A 16,148-nucleotide genomic window follows, 5' to 3' on the forward strand; every position below is an offset into this window, starting at 1 on the left:
GGAAGTCAGGCAACACATCCCTTGAAGTATACGACTGTTGTGTGTTTGGGCTGGGAGACAGTAATATTTAGCTAAAGTATGAAAACATGACAACATGGTACCCCGGCAGATTTCAGCCTCTCAAATGCTTCAAAAGAGAGCCATAAAACCAGTCATGGACCTAGTGGCGTGAGAACGCATGACCTCCAGAGTGTCTTTTTAAGCTAGGGGATAGCAGATCTTGAGTCAAAAAAAATTCCAATGTGAAATGGTGTGTTTGGTCACCACCATGTCCTGGTCACCCAATATCCTGTTAAGTGTGATCAATGTAATAGAACACTGCATGTCTGGAATAAAGTCTCTGCAGCTGCTCCTCTTTTTTACTGGGGATGATGGTGAGAGAGAGACTAAAAGGTAATGGACTAGTCCATGTGGAAAGCAGAAAGCACCATAGAAGCACAAGATGTGCATGTATAGAGAACTAACTTGTCCAGGAAAAAGGTCATGAATTGAGAGGGCCTGAAGTTCTTACACTTCGTTCTGAAGCCATTGACACTGAGGAAGCAGTCTTCAGAGTGAAGGCAAACCAGGCAACTAAATATTAGTTGCGCAAGATTAAAATCCCACTGAGAAACAGTGAACAGAAGTGGGGGATCAAGAAAAGGAATCCTATCAGAAAATGCTCTACTAGTTGCAACCTAAACAAAGAGAGCTGGTCAGGAAAACACAAGAAGGCAGATAATGCAGCTAAATTATGTAAAACAGTAACCACTTGCAGGTCCTGTATGGCAGGGACAGTGCAAACAGTACAATATCAGAAAGGCACCACATCTGACTCGCATTACTGAACACACTAACCAGCATAAATGGATGTTGTAGCTGGATTTCTGGCAACTAGTTGACAACTACCACTTCAGACGGAAGGCAAATCGTATCTAGTTGTCAGTGCTCAATTTCCATGCATGCAGCCACAGCATTTAGGGACTGGGGCAGAGGACCTGACCATTCTATTTCAAAAGGAGGTCCACCTATGAACAAAAGGAAAAGGGAGCCAAATACCAAGAGATTGGTGTGCCAGCCCCATCTCTCCTAATCTGTGATCAAGATAAAATGTGCTTTATCTTCCCAAATCTTCCACAGAACCTTCGACATAAGCGTTTATTATTGGAAACGTAAACCGCAAGGCCTGAGAAAAACTCAATTTCAAGGCATCCGCCAAGTAACTACTCAGAGGAAAGTATATGGCACAAAATTGAGGAAACCTCATGTTCTGGGAAGTGTTGATCCACATTTGTATGCCCCCAAATTGGAGATCATGTCCATCACCTCGGGTGTAGCTCTGATTTGTAGTCCTCCAGAGACAGGTGACTGGCAACATCCAGTCTTACACGGACTGAATTCGAAAAGTGAGTTGATATTTGGAAATATTGCCACAGACAAATTGCCTTCAACAGAGACCACCACATCGACCTTTCTGCTGATAAATAGATGGTAGCCTCCCATGCAGATCAAAAGACTTGCACCATCTAGGAAGGAAGGATAGGTGAAGATGGTGGCTTAATGGATGGGGTGGGTGTAAGAGTCAGAGGTTCTACAGTAGAAGAGTTGGCAGAGATGGTAGGGGCTCTATCTGCTCCTGATCATGAGGGCACCTCATAGACCCATGCTCCCTCCAAAAGCAGCAATAGTTCAGTGCCTGTCAGTTATGCCTATTTCCACAAAGTGTTGACATAGCACCTACAAGAAATGGGCCTCCACCGTGAGGAGGGTGAGGCTGCCAGAGGTGAAGACTTTCCTGCCACAGAGTCCAACCTATTTGACTCTCCTGCCGGGGTGTGGAAAAATGCATTATGATTAATTTTGAGGAAGAAACTTAGACTATTATACTTTGACAGAGGGTGTGATGCCAAGAAGTTTGGGTCACATGAGGCAGGTTTATGCACCTGGAAATTTGTCAATGGACTGTTACTGCAGGCCGGAAAATGGTTTCTCTCTAGCAGCCAAATCAGTTTCTAGCAGTGCTTCCTTAGAGGATAGTAAGGGCTCTGCAACATTGGACAGCATGTTCAAGATCTTTCATAATTCTGCATTTCACATCAGTGGAGGGTAGTGGACTCCAAGGCTACTGCTGCTTTTTGAAGAGACTTCTACTGAAGGAGGGTCGGAATGCTTATGGAGAGGGTGAGGGTCCCTTTCTGGGGAAGCATTCAGGCCACTTGCGTTTAGTAAATTAATTTATAAGCTAGCATCAGTGCTGTAGAAGGTAAGGAGGTTGTCGGCCTCTGAGTCATCATATTCTGTGCAACCATAATCCTTATCTTGCACGGAAAATGCACGGCAAATGTATTGAAGTCATATCCAATTATTTCTTCCACCCAGGAATACTTCTGGGCCCTTTAAAGGTGCTCTGAGAATGATAGGCCATCAAAACATGTCTCAACTTTTTCCGTTGCTACTCCAGTAACTTAAACCAATACCATGGTTGGGGTTCGAGTCAGCGTCACTGGCGGTGCCTCCATCTCCTTGGCTCCATGCTGGATACAAACGCGACTATGGAGAAGTAGAAAGGACTCACAGCCTCCCAGCAGTTGGAAGTAACAGCACGTACCAAGAAATAGCGCGTACCAAGGCAGCCAGGCGTAGCTACTGAGACCTTTAGAAAAGCCTTAGTTGCCACCACCAGACCATTCTACAGCCCCATGAATATGGTGAGGCCTAGACATTAAGATAGGACCCCACGACCAGCGCCTAGACATTAAGATAGGACCCCACGACCAACTCATCATTTATCAAAAGAAGTATACCCCTGAACCAGGCAAACGTGTCCTAAGAAAACACCTGCCCTGAAGAAGACCTTCTTCAAATCAACAACACAGGTCCACCTCCGAAGGTCAAAAAGCATTGGCACAAATCTATTTTGAGGCCAAGAGTTTCCATCCATTGTCATATACAGTATATAGTGAAAAAGCACAACGGGCTAAGGAAGTTGGGAACTTACCCCGAAAGAGTAATATAACTCTGACCTCTGTATGGCCCCAGAGTAACAGGGATAACCAAATGAGAAAGATGACACAGGTATAGGTCCCAAGCTAAATCTCCCTAAGGACACCAGTTAGGTAATAGCAACAGAAGGTTGTGATATTGTAGATCTATCCTAAAAAATAATGAGGTGTGAGGAGCTTGTAAATATTAATTTGTTGGGCATATGTCAAAGCCAAACATGGCGTGTAAAACACATATGTTTGATGTCTTATGTATTTGTGTGGTGCAACTTGTAAATTAATGGGTTCATGTGTGTAAAAAAGTGTAAAAAATGTACATAATTTGAAACAGAGAAATGTACATAACTTTAAAACAGTAAAAAGACAAACTGCAAGTGATCGCAAATGTAAAAAATGTTTTTTTAGAATGAATAATTTGTGATAGCAACTAAACTTAAAAAGTTTTCTAATAGATAATCCATTTATGGACACCAATTTGAGCAAGGTACAGGTTCCTATTTTTGTAAATAGATTACAATTTATGGTCTGGGAGGCACTCTCTGTATGAAAAGTTCTTCTCCTTGGCTGGCATTTTCTTCTCCATGGGTGCCAAAGGACACGAATGTGAGAAGTTGGGATTAAGAGCTGCCAGAGTCTCCAAAACACATGGGGTGGCCCAGAGGGAGTACCAATGCCAGTTATACAGTCGGTGGTCAGCAATAGGCAAAATGGCGCTCTAAGGTCAATCACAAGTACAAATTAGTTATGGCAGGTAATCTGGCAAGGTGCATAAGGTAGGGAAAAACCACCAGATTCCCACGTGTGTGGCCAGCAGACCACTTATGCTATATATGTACACAAATATTCTGCACACGTTCAAAAGTAAATACATACATTTACATAAAATATCACAATGATGCTTGTCTTTATATTTTCAGATGTCTTTAATTCAAGATCTTTAAACCTTCTTAGCTAAAACGTGTTTTGTCGCTGTTACAGGGGATTACCCCGCGACTTCTTCAGGGCTGAGGTCAGTTTCAAGTAGTCTCTTAGTTCCAGTGATAATTCCAACCCGGAAGGGGTTCCTATAAGTTCTGCTCCTGGAGAGGTGGACTAATTAGTCTTGTGCCCGGAAAGCTAAATATACTTCCAAATGTAAGGGAGTTTCTTTTTGAAGAGCTGCCCCATCCGACAGTATTAGGTAGAACCCTTCGGATCAATAGGCCATGGCGTGTTCGCCGTGCAAATCAGCACTGTGGCGTGTTCGCCGTGCAAATCAACGCCACGGTCTGGAGACCTGAAGGGTTCTTCCTAATACTGCCGGATGGGGCAGCTCTTACAGAATGAGACGCGTCCTCATCCTCGTCCATTTCAGCCTCAGGGAGATTTTTTTAAACAGCTCTTGCCCTTCAGTCTCCAGATAGTGAAGAAACACAGCTGTTCTCCTATCAGGTGACTTATTTGGGCCGCAAACCTTTAAATAGTTAAATACCATTTTCCACTTGGCCCAAGGGAGAAGAGGATCGCCAGGTGAAGGCAGAAAAAATGGAAGGGGTGATACATTCTGCATTATGTCTACAAATGAAATGAGTAAAATAGGTGTTGTAAGGCTTCTACTTTCCCAAGTAAAACTGTGGGTTTGTTGGGCTGCATAACCATCATAACTTTGAGACTGACTCGATGCACACTGCCCGGATGTGTTGGCTGAAGTGGTGCTAGCTCATAGTGCACCATCTGTACCCCTAGATTTACATGGTAACGAAATTGTAATCCAAATGTATATCCACGGTGGGATAAAGATTTTCTTTATAAGCCAAAAGTAGTATTTACACAGTCTATCTCGGTGCGTTAGTGGGGGTGGGTCAGATGATTCTGAGGAGAAGTCATCGTAGTCTATGAAGTAGCTTGAGGCTGTTTCATCTATTTTTGGTAGCTCTGTAGGCAGAATAGAGCTTGGAGTTGACTCCTGTGGTGGCATGTATCTGTAGATACCAACTTTGTCTGTTTGCCAAATCGAAATCTGAATTTCTGTGCATGATGTTTGTTAGGAGTTTGTTGATGTAACAAAAAGAAGTGACACTTCAGTGTTAGCTGTCCCCAGCAGGGAAGAAGCTTTATCGCTGATCAAAGCTTCCATAGGGACTTCCTGTAGGGTAGTGAGAGGAGGCAGGTAACTACCTAGTAGCCCTCTAGGCCTACTGTGTAGAACTGGCCTTCTGTGTAGAACCGGCCACATAGTGTGGTTTGATGAGATCTATCAACACAAATCTCTTGCTTGTTCAAGCATTAAGGGGTGGTAGAAGTACAGTTCTTGTACCTTCAACGGCCAGGACAGGTACAGGTAAGATGGCCCAAATTCATTCTTGTCCACAATCTTCCCCCAATCTTGGGGATCCAACCAGGAGTTGCTGGTGCTTCCTTCTCCAGTGGTGTAACATTTCTGCTGGACGTTGCTATGAGCATCCTGAAAGTCGTTCAGATCCTGTAAAACATCCAAATGTTCACTTATGTCAAATGGTGTTTCAGCCGCCACTGTACTGGGACTGTCAAGGTCAGGAACCCACATCTTATCCCCAAAAAAGATTTCATAGGGAGTCCGACCACCCAGGGATTTTCTAGGCAGATTGTTTAGGGTTCTCTGGACCCCGTATAGGTGATCCAACCAATTGCGACCTGGATGATATGGGGAGGAGTACCGCACAGTCACACCCAACTTTCCCATTGTGTCTCTGTAAGCTGTGGAGACAAACACCAGACCCCTGGTCCAGATAGAATGCGGCTACTGCATATGTCCCGATAAAGACTTAAAGAGCTTTCAAAACAGTTTGGGCGTCAGCCGATCATGGTGGCCTAACCCATGGGAATCAAGAGCAGGAATTCACTGCTACCAAGATGTATTTGTAAGCCCCATCAGATTGTAGAGGGCAGCAGTGGTCCAAGAAAGCATAAGCAAGAGGATTGTCTGAGATCAAAAGAGGTGTCTGTGGTGGAAGCAGTACGATAGAAATCTTCATCTACTGGCAGCTGTTGTATTTGAGGACAAAGTCCTTTGTCTGTTTTATATAGACCCGGCTCCATTAGTGTTGCTTCAATAATGAAACTGTAGAAGCCACCCCTGGGTGAGCAGATGCTAGACCCTCGTTAGACAAGAAACGACAATCACACACATTCATCAAAAACACTCTGTTTTGGTTCGTAAAAGTATTCATTCATTCATTCATTCGTAAAAAACAGACATATCGGTAGATATGAGATCATTATTGCCCGTTATTAGTTATACAAAAAGCATCATTACGTGAAATCGTTTTGTACATACACTATTTGAAGTAATACTCGGGCTTCATGAGCTTGCACTGGAGTGTGTGTGATTGTCGTTTCTTGTCTAACGAAGTACACGTTTTTAACAAACCTGCCATAATACTCTGCAATCAATGGGCAGTAGTTCACTGGTTTTCGAACAAAAAAACCTACGCTGCCATAGAGAGAAAAATATATCAAGAAAAATATATCACGAGAATTGATCCAATCAGGACATTCCACAGTATGGTGATGTGTTAATGAAACAATCAAAAGGTTGTCTGCATTGTTTTCTCTTATCTTTTCAGATACCAAGTTGCTTATTAAACACAGGGGTCAATGTACCCTTAAAAAACTTTCTCCAGACCCACACATTTTTTGTGGTTTGGCTTTTTGAATAATAGGCATACTAAACATATAAACTAGTTTGATATTCAGAGTGTAGTAGGGATCACATTCGGTCCTGATGAGTAAAGCAGTGGGGACTGCTTACGAAACATGTTGACCCAGTAGGGAGTAACGCATTAAGACACACCCCCTACACATCCCCCTTTCTTTTTTAATGTTCCCAGACGGAGAAATGAATACAACTGTTTTTTCTACTAGCCAGGGAATTTTTTATTAAATTTTGTAATCTTCACTAACCCTACCACTCTCACTCCCTCACCACACATAGCCTATTCTTTCATAACAACAGTGCTCCCCCGTATTCGCAGGTTGTAGCACACCCCGCCCCGTAGAGGGACGGGAAGAACCCTATGATGAAGCATGACACTATGGGATTCATAGTGTGTGAGGGGTATTTTAAAAACACTTAGTGCTTTTCCATGACATCTCATGGATCACTAAACACACCTCATTTAACATCACTAAAAAAACTAAAAAACTAAAAATACTAAATAGTCTTTATTTAGATAGGGTAGAATCACATAATTTGTTTCTTAGCCTCATTTTTAATGGGGTATTGTATTTCAGGCTGTGGGGTTGACCTCACTGGTATATGGTGATAAGCGGAACCGTCACCTATCCAACACTGGTTGCGGTATAACGCAACGCCCCCCCTGGGGTATAAATGTTTAACTGTCTCTGAGACGAGGTCGAAGAAACCAGGTAAAATTACCATTAGTCCCTCGGGGCAATTCATCATCAATTTTGGTGGCCAATTCTTTTCGGCCAAGTGAATAGCGTAGCCGAATGAAAAGTTATCCCAAAAGAGAATATTAATGTATCTTTGTATGTCCCCCTCCAGTTAAGCGTTGAATCTCATATATCTGATGCAGGATACTCACTCTCGTGTTTCCACCTGGACATAGTCACACAACACTACTACCACCAGGCAATCCATCAGGCTCTGGCAAACTATTGTGACTTTTGCCACACTGTCCAGCATGGTCAGTGCCCACTCCCCACACAGAAGCCGGGCCCTCAATATCTGTGTCATGCTTTACTTGAATGCCAGCCACCTTCTTTTTAAATTGAGACATTCGCTGTTTAGGTTAATCTTCCTTTTTCATTATGCAGTCAGAAGAGCATTGTGAGCCCTTCGGTTTCACATGCTCCTCTGATCTGCGCTCAGATCGCCCAACTCTCTCAGAGCATTTTTCGGATGACTCCTGAAAGGAACGAGAACCATGTATGAGGATCTGGATACCTGTAAGGAGTTTTAATATCATCATGGTTACGCAGATTAATCACATTTCGGTGGCTTCCTGTTGAGGAGATCCGGCCCGCGATTTAGCCTTTTCTCTAGGTTTCTTACTATCCCACTTATCAGAAGAGTCCGATGCCTGTTTTGAGTTATCCTTTTCAGAATTACTCTTAATTTGTGGTTTACTATGTCTGGCTCCCAGATTATCTCTACCTATTGTTGCATAGGTTTTCTCCCGTCTGATGGGAATTTTATCCATTACTGCTTTGATGGCTTGAGGATTCATTTCAGGAGTAACCAATTGTGGTTGTGCAGCTTGAACAGCCCTTGTAGGATTTATTGTCATTTTTCGCATGACAAATTGTGCTAAAAAGCTATATGTTTTAGCCAGATCTGTATATAGCATACGTAGGTCTGGAGCTGCCAGATTATCTATATATGGATAGGGTATCTAACTAGCTAAGACTAGCCATGTTGCTCCTTCATTGCTAAGGGGACCTAGTCTAACATTATTATTTGTATGTGGTAGGGTGCCTTCAAACCAATTTTGATGTTCTTGGTAAGTTAGTAGTATATCTAGTGCTTTATACGCTGTGCAGTTGTTAGGAACTGCATCTGCAGTGTATGTGTGAAACAGTCTTGTAGTTGTATTAGCGGTTGGGAAAGTAACCCATGAATAGAATACCTCTGTCCTGAATGCTTAGTGGACCTCAACCACGAATGTAATGTCTCCGCCCGTCTCAGGCAGACCATGTTGTAACAGCATTTGTGCAGTCGCTATCTGAAAATCGTGAAAAAGAGAACAGTTCAACCATTTTGCTTTAGTTCTTACAGAGAATATATACTTGCATACAAGTACTGAAATATATTGTACTCCTACTTAGCGCATCCAAACCTATCATGTTTAGGGTGAGTGAATCTGCCAAATCCGTGTAGGGTAATCTAACTCTGTGTTACCTGTGGGTTAGTGTCATCAAGCAGCCCGTCTTGGTGTAAAGCTGGACAGCATCCCTCGCATGAGGTTAACAAGCATCAGCTGAGCTGTAAATCCAGCATGGATCGATTTCTCAGTGCCAGCAAAATGTTCCTGTCTAAACAAAGGCTTGATGATTGATATATATATCCTCCATATTACCGTGTCGGTGCCCCAATCAGGCCACTATTGTTTATTCTATTGTGATAGCTCTGTCAAGCAGCCAAAACAAATAAAATCTTGCATGATGAATTTAGTCCGTGTACAGAATGTCCAAGGTGTTTTGATAGAGTGCCTATGGAGTGGTATTGTAAGCAAAACTGAGTTCAAAGAATATTATCCTACATGTGCACGCAAATGAATGTTTGTCAAATGTTAGCATGTTTACAGAGAGAAGGCAACTTAAGAAAGTGAATATGTAAATGGCTTTTTTTAACGGGCCTAGTGTATCCATGTGTCATACGTAAAAACTGTGACATACTACATATGCTGATATGCACTGAAACTCCTCAGAGAACAATGGACAGACAGAAAACATTCACCAGGCTTAGTTAATACTTCAAAATGAGTGAAGCCTGCCCCAGCATGCCGGGAGATCAACAGAGTCAAACCACTCAGGAGCATAGGGCAGCACAAAGACAGCTCATTGTAATGAAGCAAGACGTCCAAATTCTGCATGTGAAGGCAGAGAAATCCTTTACGCAATGCTATGGTTGCTAAGCAGTGACAGAATACATGTTCCTGATTTGTTTTCACACGTTGCCAGGAAGTGCATTTCCACCTTGTCATTGCACGTTCTCTAGCAGCCAATAGAAACCTTAACCCCTATGTTGCGCCCGTCGGCCAACGGCCGTAGCGAGCACTACCTCGGTAGTGCAGCGCACGTCCGTTGGCAGACGTGGCCCCACCCACTTAATGGAACGCCCCGCACCACGGCGGAATTACCGTCGCGGTAAACGGGTTAAAGCGCTATCAGAATGCGTGCTTCAGAAATGACAACAACCACTGTTTACTCCCATTGCCAGGCAGCATGTTCTAAGACTGTCATAACTTGTTGCCAAACATCCAATTGAAGTCTTCCGGCAGCGTCTCAAAGCATGCTGTGGGTCTGATGAAATCCGTTGTTTCCACACGTTGCCAGAGAGAACGTTTTCGTGCCTCTCTCTCCTCCACGTATGACCTAATGACTGCAGGAACGAAGGACAGATGGCTTGCAGAGCCCGATGATCCTGATGAGCACACTGAAAATGTCACGAGCGACCCTCCCAACGAGACATAAATCAGCGAGCACATTAACCTCAGCAGGGAAGCGCGAAGTAAGTTTACTTAGGCCCAAAATCTCCAGAGAAAGGCTAAAAGTCAAAAAGCAGGGACAAGGGCAGCAGTGGAAACAACAGTACCTGTTAGTCAATGTAATTGGAAGGTAGACTTGTGAAGTAAGGATATACAGAGGAAACCTCATATCGCTTTGTGTTGAAATTCTCGTTCTTCTCAGCAAAGTAGTAGGCACCCCTGAGGCATCACATCCTCATCGCCAATGTGAAGTGAGGTATCACCAAATTATTCCAGGAGGTGCAACACACTCCTGGGCAGGTGGATTTGTGGCTAATGCAGCATGGCACCTCATGGAGGCACTGGATAGTCATTGCTGGGGTAAAGTAATCTGGATCTGGTCTGAAATCCATGATATATTCTATTAAGACTCTGAAAGCCCAATTCCTGTTTGATGATCTCATGAAATGACTCTTTCCTCAAGAAATAAATGTGGTTAAATCACTGTGAAGCAGCTCAGGTCCAGGCATGACTGTCCTGATGAATGTTTTTTAAAACTATAGGGACTGCAAAATGAAAAAATATAGGGTGCAAACCCTATAAAAGAAATGGATTGCTAAATACAGACATGGAGGGAAGTTGGCCTTTCAACTGTATCATAAAAAGTTAGAAGGAAGGTGTGAGATGACGAATGCTGTTAGCATCTCAAACTTAAGACACTGGAAATGTTAAGAACAGCAGCTGGTATGAGATGCGAGTAGTGCTATTTTCTCTCTTTTGCTTTAAGATGGAAAAATTGGTCCAGAAGATATAGGTACACAAAGTACACACCAGTACACAAAGTTACTAATTCACATACTGATAAATGCCTTCGTGAATCATCGTCACAATAACGTTTGCTTAAAGAAACCAATGTTTTAAAATCTACACTATTTCTTTGAACATGACGGACTTTTCTATTGAGCGAATTACCCATTTTCAGAAGAAAGTTATGGTCCAAGGTTGTCCAACCTATCCAAAAATATAGTTGTTTGTTTGCCCAGGAATCAATGTGAGTGACTGCAAACTCCTTGCTCCCTGCTGACATTGATCTTTTTTCGTCTCTATGGGCTATTCAGGAACCAGTGAAAAAACATTAACAAAACTCTAGATTAAGGAGCATTTTCCTTAAACTGTTACAATAAAACAACATGAAGAATGGTAAGACATTCATTTGTACTTGAAGAAAATAGCATCTACAGAGTGAGCTGTGTAACTTGCTTTAGCGGAAGGTCACGGTGGTTTTACATATATTGAAGTAAAATTTTCACAGCATTGAATGAAGTGTAACTTGCAGAAAGCAAGTCAACATTTAGGGGATTATACAGTCAATAAAGCTGTGTGTCAATGGCAACAGGAGAAAATGGCAGGTTGGCATATTCAAATTAAAGCTATGACTTCGTAGAGACAAACAAAGTAAATCGATCTGTGGAAGAGTCACTGGCACCTATGGTATATCCCGACGTGTTGTCGATTTGCTCACCCCCTCGCTCAGAGGCACCAACCTCGTGCTACTTTGTCCTTAGGATAGTTCAGTCATCTTGTATTTGCATCCTAAAATCATTTGGTTGAATAAAGGTCTAGTTGTAAATATTCATTGTGCTTTGAAACTGGTAATTGGGTGGCACAAAGCACCATATTAATAAAACTAAATAAAAAGTAGTAATGACAGACTATACCGTCAGAAGGAAGGAAGGGCAATCACCTTTAAAAAAAAAGTCGTGATTATTAAAGCTTCTTTGTTGTTTAAAAGGTGTAAATTGGCAACTTGTTTTTCTAATTATTTTACACATGGCCAAAGCAACAGAGTGGTAATTCACAGAAAATCGGAGAGCACAGAATGTTTGGCAGTGAATGGTTAGTGAGATACAGTGTGAAAACGTTACACACCTAGCATAAGAGTGTGGGAACTGCCTTTGTGCTCTTCTGTACTTACTGATCATGTCTGGTGTCTGGAACACTCCGGTCCATCTGCAGTTTGTCACTTTCTGCTTGATTGAATTTGTTCCGTGCATATGGGTCCTGACCAGGTCGTACCATCGTGACATCAACATAGGCCTCCTGATTGAAATCTTGCCATCGTACTTTCCCTGCAGAAAGAGACAGCGCAAACAAAACACATGATAGCTCCTGATTCCAACCTGAAAAATACAGCCTTGTACCTCATATGAAACTAATGTGATGTTCAGAATATATCACAAGCAATTAGAAACAAAAGGGATCAAACAAACTGAACATTTTCTAGAGTCATGAACACCCTCGAAATGTACACCTACTCTAGAGAGGCAAGTTCTGGAGATGTCACAGATGGTGTAATCTTGAACTATGACCATCCAAAGTAAATTTGGATGCAAATTGCAGCAGATCTGGATAATACTCCTCATGTTTTTAGGCTACATACTTGGGACTCAAGTTACAACCAGAAGATAGATACCGAGAGCTATTCACTAGACAATTACTTGATCCAGACGCTGGCATCAACAAAATTTAACTAGTAGCCCTTCAGCGACAACATTTTTGGATTCTTCTGAAAAATGTTAGCACAATACCTTCTCTCTCAATACAAGCCCAGGGCATTTTTCATGAATGTGACTTTTAGTTAACTCCGTGCAACAAAAATAAAGGAATTAGAAGACAAATGGAGTATACAGGGGTGGATGATGGTGGTGGGTGTGCAGGTCCACAAAAAGAGTAAACCACTGATATTTCATTGTATTATATTGTAGAATTTCTGTATCACTTCCCTGCCTCTTATAGAAGCCACAGGGCAATCTGTGATTGCTCAAGTAAGAAGATACTTTGCTGTGCATGGCCGAAAATGGTGTTAGCTGATGTGTCACATGCAAGTAGATGTATGTGGGATTTTAAAAAGATAAGCTACATTTAGCTTGACAACCTGAACTAAAGAATTGCTGAGGGATCTAGGCACTGTCGCATCATTTGAACCCCTCTATTTCAGGCAAAGACATTGTAAAGGAAACTTTGCCAATCTCTTATTTTATACAGAACATTTATAAATGGCGTGGGTCACTATGGTCACCAGTTGGAGTACCTTCCAAAGGATTATGTGATAAACTGTCATAGCCCTTCCTCAACTTTACAGTAGGACAAAAACATTTAATATAAGACTGGCACATTGTCACCAGCAAAGGACAGGTGGTAGGGTCAAATGTTTTTTGTTCGCCTCCTTTGGTGATAAGGTCAGAGGAAGCAACAAGGAAAGATTACCACCACAAGAACAAAAAACAGAATCTGATAAAAATATGTATAACAGCACACTAAGTTACATAAATACATTTTGATAGAATTCCCCACCAAACCGGACATCACATTTAATAAAGTCCAGACAGTTCTTTAGGGTGAAGGTGTGCACGGAGTGCCAAATGGCATCCACCCTATAAATGACCTTGACAGATGAATGTTGAGATGGATGCAGTAAAAACTGCTTTATCTTTTGCAGAGTGAGAGTTCAAACATGGAGCAATAGGCCACCATCAATAAAATTACTATACACTGTATGATCGACTAAGAATTTTGTTCTAGTGGCTTTTTAAAATGTATTTTTCCCTCAAAATCCAGAAATATTTTGGATGTCGACATCCAAGATATTTTTGTTAGCGAACAGAAATGTAGATCTCTATTGAATATTTTCTTGCTGAACATTCTGTAGTATGTATCTAGTTTGTTTTATGCTATTAGGTAGAAATCAGTTATGCATTAATTTCTATAATGCAATATCAAACACGCAGGGTGCGAGTAGTTTTTATGAATTAAAAACATGTCTAGCAAAGACACGAGGGAAGGGGATGGCTCAATCCCAATTGATATTGGTTGGAGACTTTAATTGTCACCAATGCCCCAATTGATGGTGGCACAGGATGATTGGCTATCCTGCCCATTAAGGAAAGGCCCTCATTTGGAACATACCCTGGTGGGAAGAGAACTCACTGGTATATTATAATCACATGGGTTAGTTCATACGATGGATATGCACTCCTATAAAAAGAACAGCCTGTTTCCCCCCACTTATAAAGAGAGAGGTTGTCACTCGTTTATTAATTTCATCTTCGTCACCCCCGTACTGAAGGGAGGGGTACAGAGATTTGATATCGAACACAGTGCGTTTAGTGATCACAACCCCCTTATCTTAGCCCTCGGGATACAGTCAAAGTGGCAAGTGATGGTTAAGCAAGCAGGGTGTACGGAAGTTGTTGCTACTGACCAAGGTAGAAGGCTCAGATGGGCTCAGGTCGACCCTGGAACCTTTAATGCCTCTTTATTTGATAAAGGGCAGCAGGAAATATTGAAATGTTTAGACCCAAGTGTAGAAGGGGTGGAACTAATCGAGGCCTTCAAGAATATCGCACAACTGGTAGAAAACCTATTGAAGTCCACCCAACAGGTGGTTTGACAGCCAATGCTCGAAGGCCATGAGAATGCTAAAAGGGGCTCTTAAGCAGAAACCTAGAGATAGGGAACTGGTGTCTGCTTGTCGAGCAAGCTATAACCTAGCTCTTAAAGGAAGAAAGGGGAAGTTACAACGTGCCATCTGAGAAGAACTCACAGAGGCTGCAGGATCGAAGGACTCTGCTCGCTTCAGGAGAGTAATTAACAACCCCTGTTTTTCTGACCCAAATAAGCCAGGGTTAAGTAACAACATCCTGCCAGATCAATGGCAGGAACATTTCCAGGGATTGTATAATCATCTTGCTACTCAGGGCGAACAGCAAATCCTAATCATGCCAATAGGTTGCAGCCCCATTGTTTAGGTCTCGCCTGACCCAGCGCATGCGCTGGTCTGGCGAGACTTATTGAGAGGGCTCCAAAAAATGCTACCAGGCCAGCCTAGAGCTACAGTGCATGTGCGCGGGCGCGCGCGCCGTGCTTTACCAGGATTACTTTCAGTTTCGCGGCCGCACGGCCGCTTTGATGTTTGATTGTGATTGTGATCGTGATCGCGATCACTTTCACTTTCGCGTCTCGCTTTTGGGACCTTATAAGTATTTAGTTATGCAACTGTTGCATGGCTAAACACTTATAAGGTTCCAAAGGCGGGACCTATTGGCTATGCCAATGCTTGTTTTTGCAGCCGTCAGTAGTTCGCTGGCGGATGACCTAAATTGAGTCACATGCAGCCTTAGTAGTAAGCTTAGCCGAGCTACTAATATATACCCCTGAAGTGATCTATGGTGCCGGTGTCGCGTCGGCAGGTGGACAATCCGGTACAGAGCTGAAGCATGCTGGTAGGAGAAAGAGGTGGCTTTACACATTGGTCAAGGGCAGGACCACAGGAATAATGGTGCAGAAAAGGGCCAAATTATGCCACAGGGTTTAGTAAATTATGCCACAAGATAAGGCAAATTATGCGACATAATGCGGCACATTTTGTAATCGTTTTTTTCACCATTTTTAGGTCGAGCCTGGGCAGTCCATGCCAAGCATGCTGTATTCAGGTGTGGACTTCTAGCTCCGCCCATCGAGAGGGCTCCAAAAAATGCTACCAGGCCAGCCTAGAGCTACAGTGCATGTGCGCGGGCGCGCGCGCCGTGCTTTACCAGGATTACTTTCGGTTTCGCGGCCGCACGGCCGCTTTGATGTTTGATTGTGATCGTGATCGTGATCACTTTCACTTTCGCGTCTCGCTTTTGGGACCTTATAAGTATTTAGTTATGCAACTGTTGCATGGCTAAACACTTATAAGGTTCCAAAGGCGGGACCTATTGGCTATGCCAATGCTTGTTTTAAATTGGATGAAGTTACCCTAAGCATAGAAGGCCTGACGAGGAACAAGGCCCCGGGGCCAGACAGGATACCACCGGACCTTTTTAGATCTAATATTGAGGTCTGGGCCCCTCTCCTAACAAGGGTTCTGAATGCAGCAATAAACACAACCATGCCAGCATCCTGGTCCTCTGCCATAATCGTGCAGATCTTTAAGAAGGCACAACAGGGACAGCCC

The 16,148-nt window shown here is 42.8% G+C and overlaps 1 protein-coding gene across 2 annotated transcripts in view; it reads right to left on the reverse strand.

Moving 5' to 3' along the window:
• The window catches only part of GALNT2 (polypeptide N-acetylgalactosaminyltransferase 2), a 948,626-nt gene that overhangs the window by 604,331 nt on the left and 328,147 nt on the right, over positions 1-16,148 (reverse strand). For both annotated transcript variants that reach the window (XM_085612020.1, XM_085612019.1), the window contains one exon: positions 12,126-12,279. In XM_085612020.1, the coding sequence (XP_085468146.1) occupies positions 12,126-12,229 (104 nt within the window). In that variant the 5' untranslated portion in view covers positions 12,230-12,279. The remainder of the gene's footprint in view (positions 1-12,125; positions 12,280-16,148) is intronic.

The sequence above is a fragment of the Triturus cristatus genome, chromosome 6 (genome assembly GCF_964204655.1).
Source record: "Triturus cristatus chromosome 6, aTriCri1.1, whole genome shotgun sequence".
NCBI classification, from domain to species: domain Eukaryota; kingdom Metazoa; phylum Chordata; class Amphibia; order Caudata; family Salamandridae; genus Triturus; species Triturus cristatus.